The 16,786-nt window shown below is 44.0% G+C and overlaps 1 protein-coding gene across 2 annotated transcripts in view; it reads left to right on the top strand.

Annotated features, from left to right (window-relative positions):
* Nucleotides 1–16,786, top strand: part of LOC142585043 (sodium- and chloride-dependent GABA transporter 1-like) — a 64,156-nt gene that overhangs the window by 39,231 nt on the left and 8,139 nt on the right. For both annotated transcript variants that reach the window (XM_075695489.1, XM_075695490.1), the window contains exons 2-11: nt 264–395; nt 2,359–2,593; nt 6,403–6,535; nt 8,067–8,201; nt 9,009–9,112; nt 10,100–10,224; nt 12,294–12,538; nt 12,902–13,004; nt 13,112–13,212; nt 16,250–16,420. In XM_075695489.1, the coding sequence (XP_075551604.1) occupies nt 264–395; nt 2,359–2,593; nt 6,403–6,535; nt 8,067–8,201; nt 9,009–9,112; nt 10,100–10,224; nt 12,294–12,538; nt 12,902–13,004; nt 13,112–13,212; nt 16,250–16,420 (1,484 nt within the window). The remainder of the gene's footprint in view (nt 1–263; nt 396–2,358; nt 2,594–6,402; nt 6,536–8,066; nt 8,202–9,008; nt 9,113–10,099; nt 10,225–12,293; nt 12,539–12,901; nt 13,005–13,111; nt 13,213–16,249; nt 16,421–16,786) is intronic.

Genomic DNA, 16,786 nt, shown 5'->3' with positions numbered 1-16,786 from the left:
CAATTGGGCCTGTTTTCGCTGTCTAACGAAAATCGGACACCCCTGTGGTGCTTCAGACGAACCTTTCACTGAAGTGTGTGATATGCTTTTGCGTGCGTTCGTCGCGCGTTCGCTTTTTCAATGCTCTGTACGTTCAAATATCCGAACAATGATCGATTTTCACTCTTTTGCAATGCGTGCTACTTGTGAATAGATAAGCGAGCTCCTCGGCGCTTCTAACACCACCACGTTCTTTGCGTGTGTCTGTGTGCTTCGTTTTACAGGTGCTTTCCTGGTGCCATTTTTCATTAGCATCGTCCTCTGCGGTGTGCCCTTATTTGTTATGGAAGTGTCGATCGGACAGTATTTGAACACGGGAGGCATCGGCATCTGGAACCTGGTGCCCATGTTCAAAGGTATGCCCGCTCTCATCTTGCTGACTTTAAAAAGAAACGCCTTTCCGGAACCTTCGTAAAAACATACGCACATTTATCTGTGAAGCCAGTGAAACAGACTAAAGATAATTTCCATAGGCTATTTGTGGTTCCTAAACTGTTTGGGGGGGTTATAAGGGCACGTAAGTTGGTAGGACGATTATGACAATGAATAGGATGTGGGGTGCGACTACTGCAGGAAAACAAGAAAAGCTAAGGGCTACTTAACCATACGGAGGCTCTCGCTCCATTTGACATGCGATACGCAGGCACGTTCACTGTTTGCATTGTTCGCTCACATTATCGAACATACACCATAAGTGCGTTCACAGTCATTGTTCGTACATTGCTTAAAGTGCATTCATACCGAGATCGCATACATTATTTTCGAACATCCATTGTTGGCGCGAAAAACATACGCAGATGGCAGTGCTTCGATGTGAGCAAAAAGTTTGTAGTGCTGTTACTTACTCTTCCATAAGATAAGTAGAGGGCTACATGATATTTTAACACGCTCCCGAATTATGTATTTTAATTTGCTGGAAAACTTCAGCGGCCTTAAGAAGGAAATGCGATGCTTTTCTCCGCGCCTTCGGCATCTTTGTTTACAACTAATGCCGCAGTGATCTTCCAGTCATGTCCAAACTGTGTCGCAGCTCACAAAAAAAGTTGTTGTGAGAAGGCCCGATCACGCCTTTTATATTACTGCCCGGTCTGCGCGAGCTAAAATACTATTCCTAATTGGTTTTCCACACGTTAATTATTTTTCCCACCATAAGACGGCTATTACCATATAATAAACTACATATACGCTGTCGATAGCACCTAATATATTCCAAGCTATTTGCCTACGGTGCTGCTGCTTCTTCATTTGCAGCGTCATTAATGTATACGCTTTGAGCATCTCGCAAATTGAAATTGCCCCTTTTCTTCCTTCATCTAGTAGCTAACCTCAGGCGAAATAAACGATTCGTGTACTTAGCGTGTTCGCCTCATTTCGACCAACGATGTGTGCAGTGCTTGCTCAGTACCTGCAAAACTCGACTCCTGTGGGTGACGACAGCGTGTCGCCGGAAGCGCCGGAGATATGAACGCTTAAGCCACTGATCAGGCGCAACTTCCGGCGTAGGCTTGCCGTGCATACGATTGTTGGGTTGGTGCGTGTCCGGCGGACGCGAGCCGAGAGCAAAGACACAAGGATATCGCCACGTCCGCGTAGTTGCAAGAAGACAGCTCTGGGACGACGAAGCATAGGGAAAATAACACACGACCGCGCTGACTCGCAACTTGACAGACGCGCAAATAAAACATTTGCAGCACTGCACATGTCGCATACAGGATAGCAAAAACAAAAAGCAAACATAGGTAGATGTTCAACCCTGATGATCACTGTAATTGTACCGGTTATCAGCCTGCAAAATGGCATCACGGTTCTGTTTCACTCCGTCGTTCACTCTTGAGTACATGTGTACAATTACATGTGTACAAGTACATGCGTCTTTTAAAAGCGAGGGTTGATGCGTCCGTTCATCGCAACGTTGTTCTTGTTATTTACAGTGCAACGCTAACTGGAGGTCGCATGTAGGATTCGACCCTCGTTATAGCGTGTCATTACGGACATTGTGGCATACGCTATCTTGTCAGCTCTGATTGGCCCAGAGGGCTGCTACGGCCACTCTGGTTGTTTCATATTGAGCCATTACATAATTTGACAACATGACGGAATTTGGCAACGTTATTCACCACGTTATTCTCAACACTTAATAATTAATGTTGTTAGTATGCGCCGCCATGTTGTCGAATTCTGCTGTCGCAGCGTTTTGAACCATTCAAAGAGGGCATAACTGCCCATCAAACGGACAGTATGGCGGAATTTGCTCTCCTGCAGTGAACTATGCATATAATGATGATATGTTTATCCTTTCTCGCCGACCTTCGAACTCAGGTGTGGGGTTCGCATCGATGACCATGATCGGGCTGAGCAACATCTACTACATCGTACTCATCGCCTACACCCTGTACTACCTGGTTGCCTCGTTCCACAGCCCGCTGCCTTGGGAGCAGTGCGGCAATGATTGGAATACCGAGCGCTGCCTCGGCATCCGCGAAAACATCTCCAGCCTCGCCCCGCGGAACCTCACGGCCGCCCAGGCTGTCTCGTCCGTCAAGGAGTACTGGGAGTGAGTGTCGGTGTCGCGACCACGTTTGTCATCATCCCGTGCCCGCGGAACACGTACTGCTTTTACCATACGAGTGTCAAATCAGATGCATCTGTGATGTAATTTTATATGAACCACACGTGCAACATCTGGAGCGCTGACGCCTTGTTTCACTTGTAAACCTTTGGATTGGTTATTCCGACATGTAGCAAAGGGGGGAGGGGGAGGGAACGCGTAATACATAACAAGAAAAAAAAAAAGTTGGCAGAACTTATAGTGCAGATCGAGTAAAACCTAGCGGGAACCAAACATTCTGGACCGAGTCTGCGGAGACTTGGAGATCATAGGATTTACAGGCTCGCAAGCATTACAGCCGAACCTGAATATAACTCATCCGGATAAAGGGAGTCAAGTAGAACCCACTTACAACAATCCCTGATATAAAGATCTACCGGTTATAACGAGCATATTTCGGTGCGCTTACGATTTTTCTGCTCTACATATTAAGATCGCGGCTAGTTATAACGAGCACATTTTTTAATGCACTGTACTGTTACAATGACTACATCAAACAAGAAGTGAAAAAATATATATATCAAAATAGGGCCTCTGAATCGCGAGAGTTGCGCGCCGCTCCAGTCCAACAATGACAAAGATACGACCCCCCAGATGAGCAAATTTGGATCAACTGCCGCTGAAGCTTTGCTGACGTTGCTGTCGATCTACACGCGACCCGAGTCGTTGAGAACGCGGCAATGCGCTGTGCAACTTGCCGGTGGTTACTACGCCGTTATCTAGAGATCAGCGGGATCACGGTTGGTTGGCACTTCGTTTTAGGTTATTGCTGATGATGGATCGCGATGACATTCAACCTTTCAAACTTCGTACGAGTTTTTGGGCCCAAGTGACCCAGAAAGCGTAACTTCGCGGATCTCGACGTGCTTAGCCTCGCGTGGCTGACGCGCAGCCATGGCATCCGTAAGGGCGCCATAACGGCGATACCTTTGCAAAACGGCGGTGTGTATGTCGCTGTAGTTTCCGCTTCCAGCCAACTTTTTCTTTCGTCATATACAACGCTTCATTCTTGCACTAAGAATCCACTCAAATCCCGCCAATTCACATGTAAAATAATCACAAGATCTATCCGAAAGAAAAGAGACGACTGATCTCCCGGTTTCGAAATGGCGCCTGATTGGAATCAAGAGACCTTCTGGAAAAACTACTACGCCGGATTTCGTTCTTTGGATTGTCCTAGCGGACGAACAACGCGGACTTTCTAAACGACAATTCGCAGCTACAGTAAAAATCAAAATATAGAGGTCGAATTTTTTTTTCAGAAAAGCTTAGTGAGCAGAAACAAGAAAGCGAGAGAGGAGAGAAAAGAGCGTCCCCATTTTTTTTTTTTTTCAAATCGCATCGAGGCGTCGTAGGGTCTTAATACGCCATTTCACCCAGTCATCGTCGCACCAGGACGCCCCGGTGCGCACCACGGCAACCACGCTGCGATTTGCCGAATTCGCTATCTGTTATTGCACTTACGAACGCGCGAACTTCGTAACCGCTGCGCAAACGTGCTTTAACCTCTAACTATATACTGCCTCGGGGTGCAAAATCAGCAAATGTCGCTTTGACGAACTTAAGTACTGCATTACAAAACTACGTGGTAGAATACGCGGAAGTGAACAGAAGCACAGCGGCACTCCACCGTTCTAGGGCGGAAAGAAAGTGAAACGGTGCAACTGTCGCTTTTCACTGAAGATTTCGTTCCGCGGTCTCTACGCTGTTCATTGAACTGAAAAGAAACAGTTGAGGAATTTCTTCGTGGGCATCGCGCACGAGTTCTCCCTTTAGCGGAAGATTCAATTCATCGTAAAGGCAATTCAATTCACTCGCAAGCATGCAGTGGTCGCTTCACGAAGTGATATTAAGTTATCACTGGAGCAGTGGCGTAGCCAAGCCGTCTGTCAACCCCCCCCCCCCCCCCAATTGGGTATAGAGCCAGTAAGGCGACGATATCGAAAATTTCCGGGCAGCGGGGTCAGCGGGGTAGGGGGGGGGGGGAGGGGAGTGATGTTTCTGCACCAGCACAGCCGCCTTGGATACCGCGCATGTCACCAGCACTACACCACTGCGCCGGAGGCCTCTTGAGCAGTGGCGTAGCCAGAATTATTTTTCAAGGTGGTGGCAGACACCTGACTGGCGTGCTTTGATGCCCTCCCTATACTTTACCGTTGCCAGGGAGGGGGATAGAAGGGGGAGGAAGATTGGGCAGGCTACATACTAACACAAAATTATTTATTATTATTATTATTCATTTCTTATTTATTTTTATTTTTTATTTTTTTGAGGAGGGGAGGCACCTGCCCGGTGTGCCAACTCTAACCATGCCACTGCTTGTTAATGCTTTGCAATAATTCTGCGACACAACAGTGCAGCCAGTTTTTGCACATGTCAAAGAGCAAGTCCACATATTGCAAGCTACTGATATAATGACCACTTCTTGCGGAACTATCGATTTCGTTATAAATGGGTTCTGCTTATTCCATATATCAAATACTCGAAACTTACGTATTCTCCAGTCATAGTGGCCACTTTCAAATGGGATCGAATTGCTGAATCGAGATTGGCTCCTTTGCGTAAAAATTGAGCTTCAGAAGGGAGCGAACCGCAATTGAGAGACTCAACCTGGATCTCACTCGATCGATCGAAAGTGCCCATGTGACCGTGGTACAAAATATCGGCCTCACAGCGAACCAGACATTGGATGTATTGAACTCGGGGAGTCCAGTGCCAGTGCTACAAAGCACTTGCAGACAGCGAAAGCAAGGGCTCAGGGGAGTAATCCTTATTTTACTATTTTTGGCAGGCATTTCTAAATTTACTCTTTTTTAATGTGCTAGAATGTTCAGAAATGTGCACAAAGCTTATAGGAAGTGCAGCAAAGCAGGATCCTATGAGCTTCTTACCTGTGTGTTGTTGTGTTGCTTACTGGAAGTGGACTGGATCAGGTCTAGACAATCTCACTCATCCAGAACTCCATTCTTAATGATGTTGGAAGCAGGGTAAGGCACAGACAAAATATTACTACCTACTATACGTGTAGTTTCGTTTTCAATAAAAAAATTTCTTGCTTGTTTCTTTTCTTTCTACTGCAGATAAGGAGTCCGTATGTATTCCGTAAGGAATCTGTATGAACGAACGTATCACAAAGGTTATGTTACTTTCCTCATGGGCGAGCTTACCTGATGTACAAAACTATATTTGGTGCATAGGCATAAACATTACAACTGGTTTGACTATGCTATAGTGGTTATATTTGCAGGCAAACATGCAGTGACGTCACTACTTCATTACATGTTGCATAGGATTGCATTTTTGCATGCACAAGGCCGCAAAAGCCCTATTATACTCGTGACAGTTAGTGAACATTTCTCTGCGAATGTGTTCACACTGACTGGCTCTTTATTATTTTTCTTATCTTTCCTTTTTCTCATCTATTTTTACCCCATCCCTGAGTGTAAGATTCCCTCCTTTCCTTTTTCGTCTCTGCCTCTCAAAGAATTACACGAAAGATGTCTTCTTGTAAGCAATTGTATCAGTACTCCATACAAAATTTTGAATGAAAACTCATGCCCAAACATTTTGTAAGTTGTATAACTTATGTCATTTATCCAAGTGAATGAGAATAAAATAAGCCCAGACTGACTGCAAACAATATGCTGTTAGGATGTTAATAAGCCGACCAATGGAACCATGAGCAAATTACCGGGAGAGCTCATTGTGACTTGACTGATGGTGAAATGAAAGACATTTTTTTCTTGTGCTTTCAGGAACAATGTGCTGGGCATCACCAATGGCTTGGAGGAAGTTGGTTCTCTGCGGCCTGAACTTGCCCTCTACCTTCTCTTGGCATGGTTCCTTGTGTACATAGTTATTTGGAGAGGACTCCATCAGAGTGGCAAGGTGAGACCCTTTCAAATGTGTCGCTTGAAGGCCTACACACAGGCAGTTAAGTTTCATGTAAGCCGTTGCACTTCTAATCCATCTGTTTAAAAAGTACTCTGATACTGTTGCCAGAATGCAACCTATTTCATGGAGCTATCCTCGGATGTCAATGTCCAGAGCAAGATGCAATTGAATGCCACATTTACACCATCTTACCAATGAGGTCCCTCCCTAGCAACGTTACCCCTCTCCTTTGTTTTCCTTTTTCACATTATAGAGAGCAAACATAGGTTGAAAACTAGAAGAGCACCAGCAACAGCTCCCCCATAGTCATCAACATAACATGACAGACTAGGTTACTTACCCTGCGGCAGACTGGCCATTTTTTTTAATGCTGTTTGTAACTTTGCATGAAATGCTTTCTACAAGCTACTCTTGAGCAGTAGGAGCTCAAAACAAAGTTTGCTTGGACCATCCATCTGTTTGATTCTGTTACGCTGAAGTATGTGTATTGCCATCCTCATTCCCTCATTGTTAAAGTTGTCATTGTGTTGCCTTCCTGCCACTATCATTTTCATTGTTATGCTGCCATCATTGTTGTGGCACACAATTCTACAAGTTTACATGGAATTGAAGCTGTGTGCAAAGTTGGTGGCACTGGTGGTAGTGGGGATCAAGAGTATAACGCTTTCACAGTAAATTAGTTCACAGCTTCCAGAATCGCTGAAGTCTGCTGGTTTATCATTTTGCATGTATATCAGTGGATTTGAGAATGCTGCCAGCATTCGATTATTGATGGCAGCTTTTTTTTTGCGAGCTGTGGAGCCGTAGGAGTTGTACAAGCGATTTCGCAAATCAGGATGGCTCCTTCACCAAGTCGTTCAGCCATAGTTCAGCACAGTTGTCCTCACAAAATGCTGCACAACATGTGAAGCAACTCGCATGAATAAAGTAATGCCTGGAGCCGCTTAATTCTATCTGATAAATGAAAAAAAAATCTGTGCACATGCTGATCTGCACTGTGCTGTACTGTACTAAACCGTTGCACCATAGCACTGCATTGTATGCCGTCACTGAAGCTATCTAACCCATATACATATCCAAAGCTGTAGGTAACAATCCCTTTCTGTGACATAATGGGCTATTCAGCCACATTGAATTTCATGGAATCTGATGTGCTGCATTGCTTAAGTACATACAGAAGAAAGTGATTAAACATATAGTGCTGTTGTATATTCCTTACTTTTTATGCATTTATTTCCTGCTAAACAGTGTTTTCACTGGTGCATTAAGTGGGAATAGGCGTGAGGCTAATCATGAGAACATCTATTTTCACTGTGCTACTAGATGCAATGTGAGGCAACTATAGTACTAAGGTGTTTGGCGAAGCTGTCAGGCATGCATGGTCTACATAATCAGTCAGATGTGATTGGGAATTTTCCTGTTATTATAATGCAACAAAAAAATCCTGAAAGAAATTCTTACGCAGTGCCATGCAGCTACAATGCCTTGTCTTAATTATGTCGTCTCGCCAATTTGCACATTACAGATTATTTGGTGCACAGCACTCTTCCCCTATCTCATTCTCTTCATTCTGTTCATCCGTGGAGTCACATTGGAGGGTGCCTCAGAAGGGCTACTATACTACCTGCGTCCTGATTGGAGCAAGCTCAGAGATCCGAGGGTGAGCCACAGTCCTCCATTTTGTGCCACACAGAGGCAGTAGTGTCTTCATTTTGCACTTCATGTAAGTTGCTAGCTTACAGAAAAAAAAAAGACAGAAACCCATCAAAGGAAATACACAATGGATCAAGTTGTTCTCTGTGTGTGTGTGTTGTTATCTATGTATATATACGGTTACAATAGCATTTAAAAGAACTATGGGGGCACTTAAGCAATTCTTAAGATTAAGATGTTATTGCACAAGTCTGTGAATGTCGTCCGGATTACCTCGGTTTCTGCGCACGCACTACTTTTCTTTTCATACGAATAATGTTGCGCGTTATCCACGGTTATTTACGTTTTACATACTTTATTTTAGTTGGGATAAAGGTACTTTCGCAGAACGCAATGCCTTCCTTAAATTTCTGCCATAGCTTGTCTACAGTTTCGTAACTTGTCAATGTCACTGCACTTGACATTGTCAGCGGTAAAGTGAATCTTTGGTCATCACACGGGGCTTCACTGAAAAATATGTCGGTGCAACATGCTCACCCAGTAAAATGAAAGCGTGTATCATTCACTTGTGCATGTCACTTTGTTAGCTGCACACTTGAAAAACATTTTCAAGGTATGCATTGGGCCCGTTCGACCTGCTGATTGCTAGGCACTCTGTTTGTTAGTGTTTTGCATACATGTATAGGACACATTTGTTGTGTTGACAAGAGCGACCCTCCACCCCTGTCAAGGTGTGATCAACTCTGAAAAGAGAATGACAAGCACTGACAGGGGCCAGCCTGTCACCATGTCAACCCTCCATTCTTGTCTGCAGGTGTGGATTGCGGCTGGGACACAGGTGTTGTTCTCATACGGCATCGGCATTGGTGCCAATGTTGCGCTGGGTAGCTACAACAAGTACAACCACAACTTTTACAGGTTGGTGCAGATGATGAAACTTGTCAAGTACAGAGCTAGCTTACCTAGCCCCCCCCTCCCCCCCGCTATTTTATATTTTGTTATGTTGTGCCTAAACAAACGATGTCTTCACTTCTTTTTACTCTGTATTTTCTTAGTTCTCAATTGTTTTACCTGAATTATGTGAGGTGAAAATGTCCAGACATTCCAATTTTACACCTTTTGATCTAGTTAGACAATTAGTCCATTACTATAGTATCTGTATGCAGTACCTCCATATACATGCAGACACCAGTGGATGAAAGTTTGGTATGGACAAACAGTTCACGAATATATCACATAATAACATCAATACCATCAATATAATATATATCATATCGAAAGTAAAATTAGTTGTTATTAGGAAAAATACATTGCTGGCATATCAGCAGTGCTCCTAGCTGATTTTCTAGATTTATGCATTACATTGTAAAGGTGTTTGAATAGTGAAACTTTTAGGTTTAATCGAATATGTATATATCCATACTTGAGAAATAAGGACCTCAAATGCCAAATTGAGTGCTAAGTATTTTCCTACTTCCGAAAGCAGAAAAGAAGCACATAGAGGGAAAGTTCTAAAGAAAAGATATTTTTTTATTTACTTCGATGAGAGTGATGCTATTTGGAGTCCATTCCACTGATCAGCTTCTGTATTTGAGAAAACAATCACAAATTGACCACACTTTCTGGTTAATTGGCTTGGAAGAAGTGCCTGAAGCAGTTGTTGGCAATTTTTATGGCTGGAGAGGTCCAATAAACATACAATAATCACGTTTAATGAGTCACAATTGAATATTTCATGAAATTGAATATGAAGTTCACCATATTAAAAATGCTTTCATTCAAAATAGAAGCGCTGGATTTGCATTCTGAATTATGAATATTTTAGTTCCTTGTACACTTTTGTTAGCGCTGTGATGGCAATTGCACCTCATGAAACACACTCTCACTGTGTTTGTCATTTTGCAGGGATTCCATGATCGTGTGCACCATTTGCAGTGGAACAAGTCTTTTTGCTGGTCTGGTCATATTCTCAGTTCTAGGTCACATGGCCCACATACAAGACAAGGATGTCTCTGAGGTGGCACGATCAGGTAACCTTCACACTGCATGTTTGTGTGTGCTGCAAACTGACACTTTAGCTTGAATATAGCATACATACATTTAAAGGTTCATCAGTGCAATACTATAGCTATAGGTGTATGTACTCATGGTATGTACTCATGGTATGTACTCATGGTATGTACTCATGGTATGAAATGTGACAGTGGGACAGTTGCGACAGTCAGAACAGCCAGGTCTGTGATGAACCACAGACTTGCTCACCTGTAGTCAGAAGCAGTAATCTCGCTCCATAAATGCTCTCACCCTCGCAGTATACCACAATGCAAATTGCTTCTGAGGGTGCCCACAGATAGATCGCCAGCTCAATATGCCAGCTCAATATCCAGACAACTTGTGCTTATATCGAAAACCTCAGTACTGCACATCCTTACCAAAGAACTTGATAAGCACAACATTTATGTTAGGTGGTTCTCAAGAGTGTTTCCTCATGAGAAAAAACGCACACAGTGCACAAAATCCAAAAGAAACCTGGAGCTGTTTTCAGGCCAGACCCTGCAAACTTCATTGCATGGGCAGCTCGTTTAGCAGCAGCGGCAGACGAAGGACTTCCACCGGTTGCCTCGCTTATGGTTTAGAAAGAACTGGCTCAGAATAAACTATTACATAGGCAGACGGATTGTATTATAATATAAACAGTGTGTGAGCTTCAGACATTCCGTCTCGTGTGGAACATTTTGCACCAGCCGCTGCAAACAGAGCGTAGCTAGGTGCAATTGCCTTGCTTATCGGGAGGTCGCAGGAGGCAGCGCGTAGGCACACAGGAACATTGTGCGGAGAAGAAATGGCAGCGACTGACAGACGCCGCTGATGCTGCTAGCAAGTCAACTGAAGGTGACTCTGCGTTTCGGCTTGGGAAGCGCGCACCGTGATCCGCTGATACCAAGCTGGCGCTTCGGCAACTGGAGAACAAACACCGCGCTCTCGCGCAGTCGCCACCATGGAGGACGTGGGGGGGTGTACTGGCAGCAGCACATCATTGAGATCAACTGCCAAAGGGGCTTTAAGCTGCCACTGAGCTGGCACTCTGACTGGCGCCGCACAGGGGTGGCATTGGAGGAGGAGCGAAGAGAGCAAGGCTAGCGCTCTGCGCGAGAGATGGCGCCAGGTGCGCGCTCAGCTAGAGCAGCGCGCTGGCCCCGGCTACGGAGCTGGTTACGGCGGACGACGGTGCTGCGAAATGCAGGAACGGGCTTCAAAGAGCTGCGCTTTAAAATAAAACTTCAGAAGAATCTAAGGATCGCATAACACGAAATAGAATGGAAAATGGTACGTGGTACATTAACACCCGAACTGGGCAGCACCGATAAGACATGTAGCTGGTAGTGTAAGTGATACTGTAGTTGAGATTAAAAGGAAGAAATAGTATTAGGCAGGCCGAGTAATGCATAAAGCAGGTAACCGGTGGTCTATTAAAGCAACAAAATGGGTGCCAAGAGAAGGCAAATGTAAACAATGGCAGGTGGTGCGAAAACATTTGGAAAGTTTAAGGCATGAAGTGGAGGCAGCTGTAGCAAGACTGGCATAATTGGAAATTTCTGGCAGATGCCTTCATCCAGCAGTCGACATGAAATAGAATACTCACATGAGTACATTGTTTATCTTTTTTTCCAGTGACCGTTTTTCTCTGGCTAACCCCTGTTACAAAGTTATCGCTTGGTGCAAGACGTGCCTACATGCATCAGAACTTTCCCAAATGTTGTTGCCAATTCTATAGCAAAAGAACCTTGTCTAATTAGATTGCATATGCGATGCAAATAGTGGTCTACATTCTGGAATGTACGCAAGCACCAGTGATCATGCTGGAATGTACGATAAGTCACATATATGTAGCTGATGCACTTGACCTGTAGACCAAATTTTGATGACCAGCTCCGAGTGTTACTTGTTTTTCAGAGTACAAGTTCACCCAATAGAGAGTTAGATTCACGATTCAGTTTTGTTACTGACTGGTTCTTCACCATCATTACACCATGGCAATAGGATAATGATAGTTACGACTTGCTCAGTATGCCCACACATTAGTGTGCTGCATATGCAGGACCTGGCCTTGCGTTCCTGGCCTACCCCGAGATGGTGGTGCAGTTACCTTTTGCGCCAGTCTGGGCAGTACTCTTCTTCCTTATGCTCATCGTTCTGGGCATCGACAGCCAGTTCTGCACCGTTGAGGCACTCGTCACTGGACTGGTGGATGAGTTTGCCTCTACGCTGAGACCGTACCGCCGCCTGTTCACTTTGAGTGTCGTCATCGTCCAATTCCTCCTGGGGCTACCCCTGGTTACTCAGGTGAGAGGAGTGTAGCACCTTACATGAAAAATACAGTCTAGACCTGCCAGCATACATTGCAATGGAGACACAAGACCAGCCATTACTAATGCCAGTATCTCATGAGCTATATTTTTGAAGAGCCAACGTGGTGAGCCAACAAACCACACACAATCTTATCATCTACATCTCTCTTATCCAGCTTGGTGCTTGCAAAATCTACCATGCCATATTCAGCCCTTAATTGCACAAATGATTGGTCTTGTGTCTTTAATGTGTCTGTGACAGAGTTCAAGATGCACTTCTGCATCGTCATAAGTGAGCTTCTTGGTACGCTTTTTGCTGTTGTTTCGAAGCCCTTCACATTCTTCATCTGTTTTGCAGGGAGGCATGTACATCTTCCAGCTGATGGACTTCTTCTCGGCTAGCGGTGTCTCACTGCTGACGGTTGTCCTCTTCGAGATTATCGGCTTTGCCTGGATATATGGTAAGCACGCAGTCTCGGCCACAGTTTTGTGAGGACACGCTGTCATCTCACTCTACTCAAGCGTCGCCTTAATTACACTAGCACGACTTACACTAACTCTCTTGCAGGTGCGAAAAGGATCTACGCCAACATCAAGGACATGATAGGCATCACGCCAAACAAGTACTTCTTCCTCTGCTGGCTTTTTGCTGCTCCCTGTGTGATCGTGGTAAGTGCATTCTTCAGTGAGTGCATACATTTAAATCAATTATATTTTACCTTGTGGAATAAGTGGACTGTCTCGAAAAATGCAAGTGAAGATACAGGCTTTCTAAATCCTAAATAAAGTACAGGGATGTGCCCATTTCGCTTAAAATGTTTGAAAATGATTTTGCACTTACTGCTGCACTGTTCTTGCTCAAATTTCACAGGAGATCGCATTTTGGAGTCTGCGTCGTTCAGTGCAACACTTGGCACAGTTAACTGACAGCTTTTTAAGAAAAAAAAATGCAAAGTTTCCTTCATTTATAGGTGCAAGCTGCTGTCGCTACAGCGCATGCATAAAATGTGTTGCCGCCTGCTGCCAGCTGCAGAAAGCTGCCATTCACGAGAGGTCGCTGCCTGTTCCAGAGTAGTGGGCAACATACGGCAACCCTCCTTGAACAGCTACTTTCTGCAGTTGCTGGCAGGTGGCCACGCAAGAATATGCTTACGTTGTTTTGGCAGCATGAGTCTCTATAAACAAAGTTAACCTTGCAAGAACCAGGAAATTAACTGTGCCACTAGTGTTACACTGAACGATATAGATTCTGGAATGCGATCTTACTGTGAAATTTCAGCAAGAGCAGTGCAGAGGTAAGTGTAAAGTATGTTTTTCGAACCTTTTATGTGCAATATGCATGTCCCTGTACAATGTAGCATCCAATAAGACAGGCAGCACATCAGAAAGGCATCACGTGGCCCAAATTTTCGGAACTATTTGAAACCCACTGGAAGTTCATTGAATGCAGCTTTTCGTATGACTGGCCATACATTGGACTGCACGAATCTTGCTTGACAGGGTTTAAATGGCAGAACCAGCACCATACATAGGAATGAACATTGTTAAGTTCTATAGATGAATGTGTACACTGATACCATCATGGCAAGGCTATGGTGATTAGAGCTGCCAATTAATGAAACACGTTAGTCAAAGTAACATTTGCAAAAAAATGCTGGCTCTCCTGTAACTGAAAGTAGATGTAAGCATGAAATAGCTACCGGTAAAGCAGATTGGCTGGAGATGAACTAGCCACAATCTTAAAATGGGTACAGCGCATGTTTGCAAGGGCACACCCCACCATACCACACTACACCACACAACCACCTGCGGCCAGCCAGACGCTGCCGTCCTGGTCATGCAGCATGGCACCATCTCTCGAAGGAGGCAGCGTAAAACCCGCACTGCCGAATTCATGGACTGCTGGCATTGAAAAGAGCACAGGCAACCCTGTCTCAGCGCCAAAAGATGCCAATCAAGTGTATGGTGCCGTGTATCTGACTTTTGAATGTCGCTATTGTAAATGACAAATAAAACTTCAGTGCACTAGAAATTACAGCTTGAGTGATATTATGAACAAGCATTAGGCAAAACTCAGAAGCAATATCTTTTGTAACTTGTTTGTTAGGGCAGTAACTAGTGTGTGTAATATAGTCGTGTACAAAGGGGTTGGGGCCATAGACCACATTTTCTTAACTTTTGACTGGTTGCCCGGATGATCGCATTTTGTTCTCGCAACTTGTCCTGATGTTCTCATTTGAGTGCCCGGATAATTGCTCTGTCTTTTGGCACATTACATTAGCGATGCAAAGTGCTACAGCAATTCTAATGAGGACTGGGGTCCCCTAAGGTGTCTACAACTGTTTCATTCTGGTGATGAAACCAAGACCGTAGGTTTGATTCCCAGCTGCAGCAGTCGCACATGGATTGGGTAATGCCAAAAATGGTCATCGACATATGAAGATGCACGTTAAAGAACTCTGCATGCACAGTCAAAATTACTTCATAGTCTTCCACTTTGCTGTCCCAAGTTATTTTAACCCCTATGTGTTTCCTTTTCATTTTGATAGTTCCATCCAACACAACTTTCTCCTTTATTCCTTTCGAATTTTGAGACCTTCCAGCATGAATATAAAGTGTCTGAACTGCAATTAACTGAAGCTATATGATTATAGTCACGACCACTTGGCTCTGCGCAGTCTACAAATATTCTGACAGTGCTTTACCAGTGGGAAGAGCTTTCGAGCTACACATATCGCTGCTTTCAAATTTATAGGGAAAGCTGTAAGGCATTATCCCTATAACTGCAAAGGTGTATTGCTGTGCCTTTCCATATTTACACGTTCGTTGTGTACATATATAGCACCCACCTGTAATCTCATGTATTTTGAATCTGCAGCCAAACATAATAAACCTTAGCACTAAAAGGATGACACAAGAAGGATCCAGGACAGGGCACTACACTCAACTGACATCTTCGTTATGCTGCACCTCTACTCATAAGAAAACGGACACAAGCAGCTTCTGCAGAGAAGCCATCATGACAGACAGAGCAAGAGAGCAAATAATACAAAATATTCTAAAAAAAATGAAAGTCAGTGTTGAACAGAGCTATACACACGCTGTCGACGCATTCTGATCCAAGTAATCTTATAAAAGATGCTTCTGATGATTTTCAAGTAGTGGTATCTTGCTCCTTTTCACTGCCCAAGCACCGCACATGCTCCATACATACTGAAGATGTCAGCTGACCGTAATGCCTTGCCCTGACTCCTTCTCATGTGTTCATGTTTATGCTAAGTTTTATCATGAATACACACGAACTAACTAACCCGTCAATTCATTGAGCTAGAACGTCATAACACTTCCTTCTGAATTATTTAACAATTATGGTGCTGCCATCTATGATCACTACATGGAACTAGCACAAGCCTTACGTGTCTGTAATCGCAATGAATGGGTTGCAGTTCTTATTCAGAACAGTTATTTGTACTAAAATATGGGAAGACAACCTGAGATTGTCCAAAACATGGAACAAATTAAGGATCGTTTAAACTGTGGTGGTGCTTGTATTTGCATGACATTCCTGAGAAAAGAGTTCCAGTCTATATGGTTAATTGTATACATGAAGAAGAAATAAGTAAATGTGATGGTACTGTATTGAGGCTATATTGTTTGTAGCCTATTCCCTGAGGGCAGAAATAATCAAGCCTTTACTTTTATGCAGGGAATGCTGGTGTTTTACATAGCCGTGCCTGAGCCAGTGACATACTCAGACCACTACGTCTATCCCTGGTGGGGCGAGATGATTGGCTGGGGTATGGCTCTTGCTTCCATCATCTGGATTCCTACCTATGCCATTTACTACCTCTGGAACAGCTCAGGAACCCTCCTAGAGGTAGGCACATTTCTTCAAATGTTTTACTGTCTGCAATTGTAGACACACCCATGGCTTGTGTGTGCACACAAATCTACACCCACACGGATAGTTGTGGGGTGCTTATCACAGATAAAGAATTAAGCTAGTGTGGATGCCATTGCAAAATATTCGTCTGCTTTTCTTTAGAAAACACTAAAGAGGAATGCTAAATCAGTTTAGACCGATGGAGTATTCCTTCAGAACTGGATTTTCACTAATTTTGCAGGACTGCACTAAAACCATGGCACTGCTATGTCAGTGTGACGTCGTAGATTTCAGATTATGCGTTGTTATATTATTTGGGTTATTTTGACGTATTGAATGTTCGGCAAGCTAAGTTCAGTC

The sequence above is a fragment of the Dermacentor variabilis genome, chromosome 6 (assembly GCF_050947875.1).
Source record: "Dermacentor variabilis isolate Ectoservices chromosome 6, ASM5094787v1, whole genome shotgun sequence".
Classification (NCBI taxonomy): domain Eukaryota; kingdom Metazoa; phylum Arthropoda; class Arachnida; order Ixodida; family Ixodidae; genus Dermacentor; species Dermacentor variabilis.
Note: the sequence above shows the minus strand (reverse complement) of the source record. Positions and strands in the feature narration are given on the sequence as shown.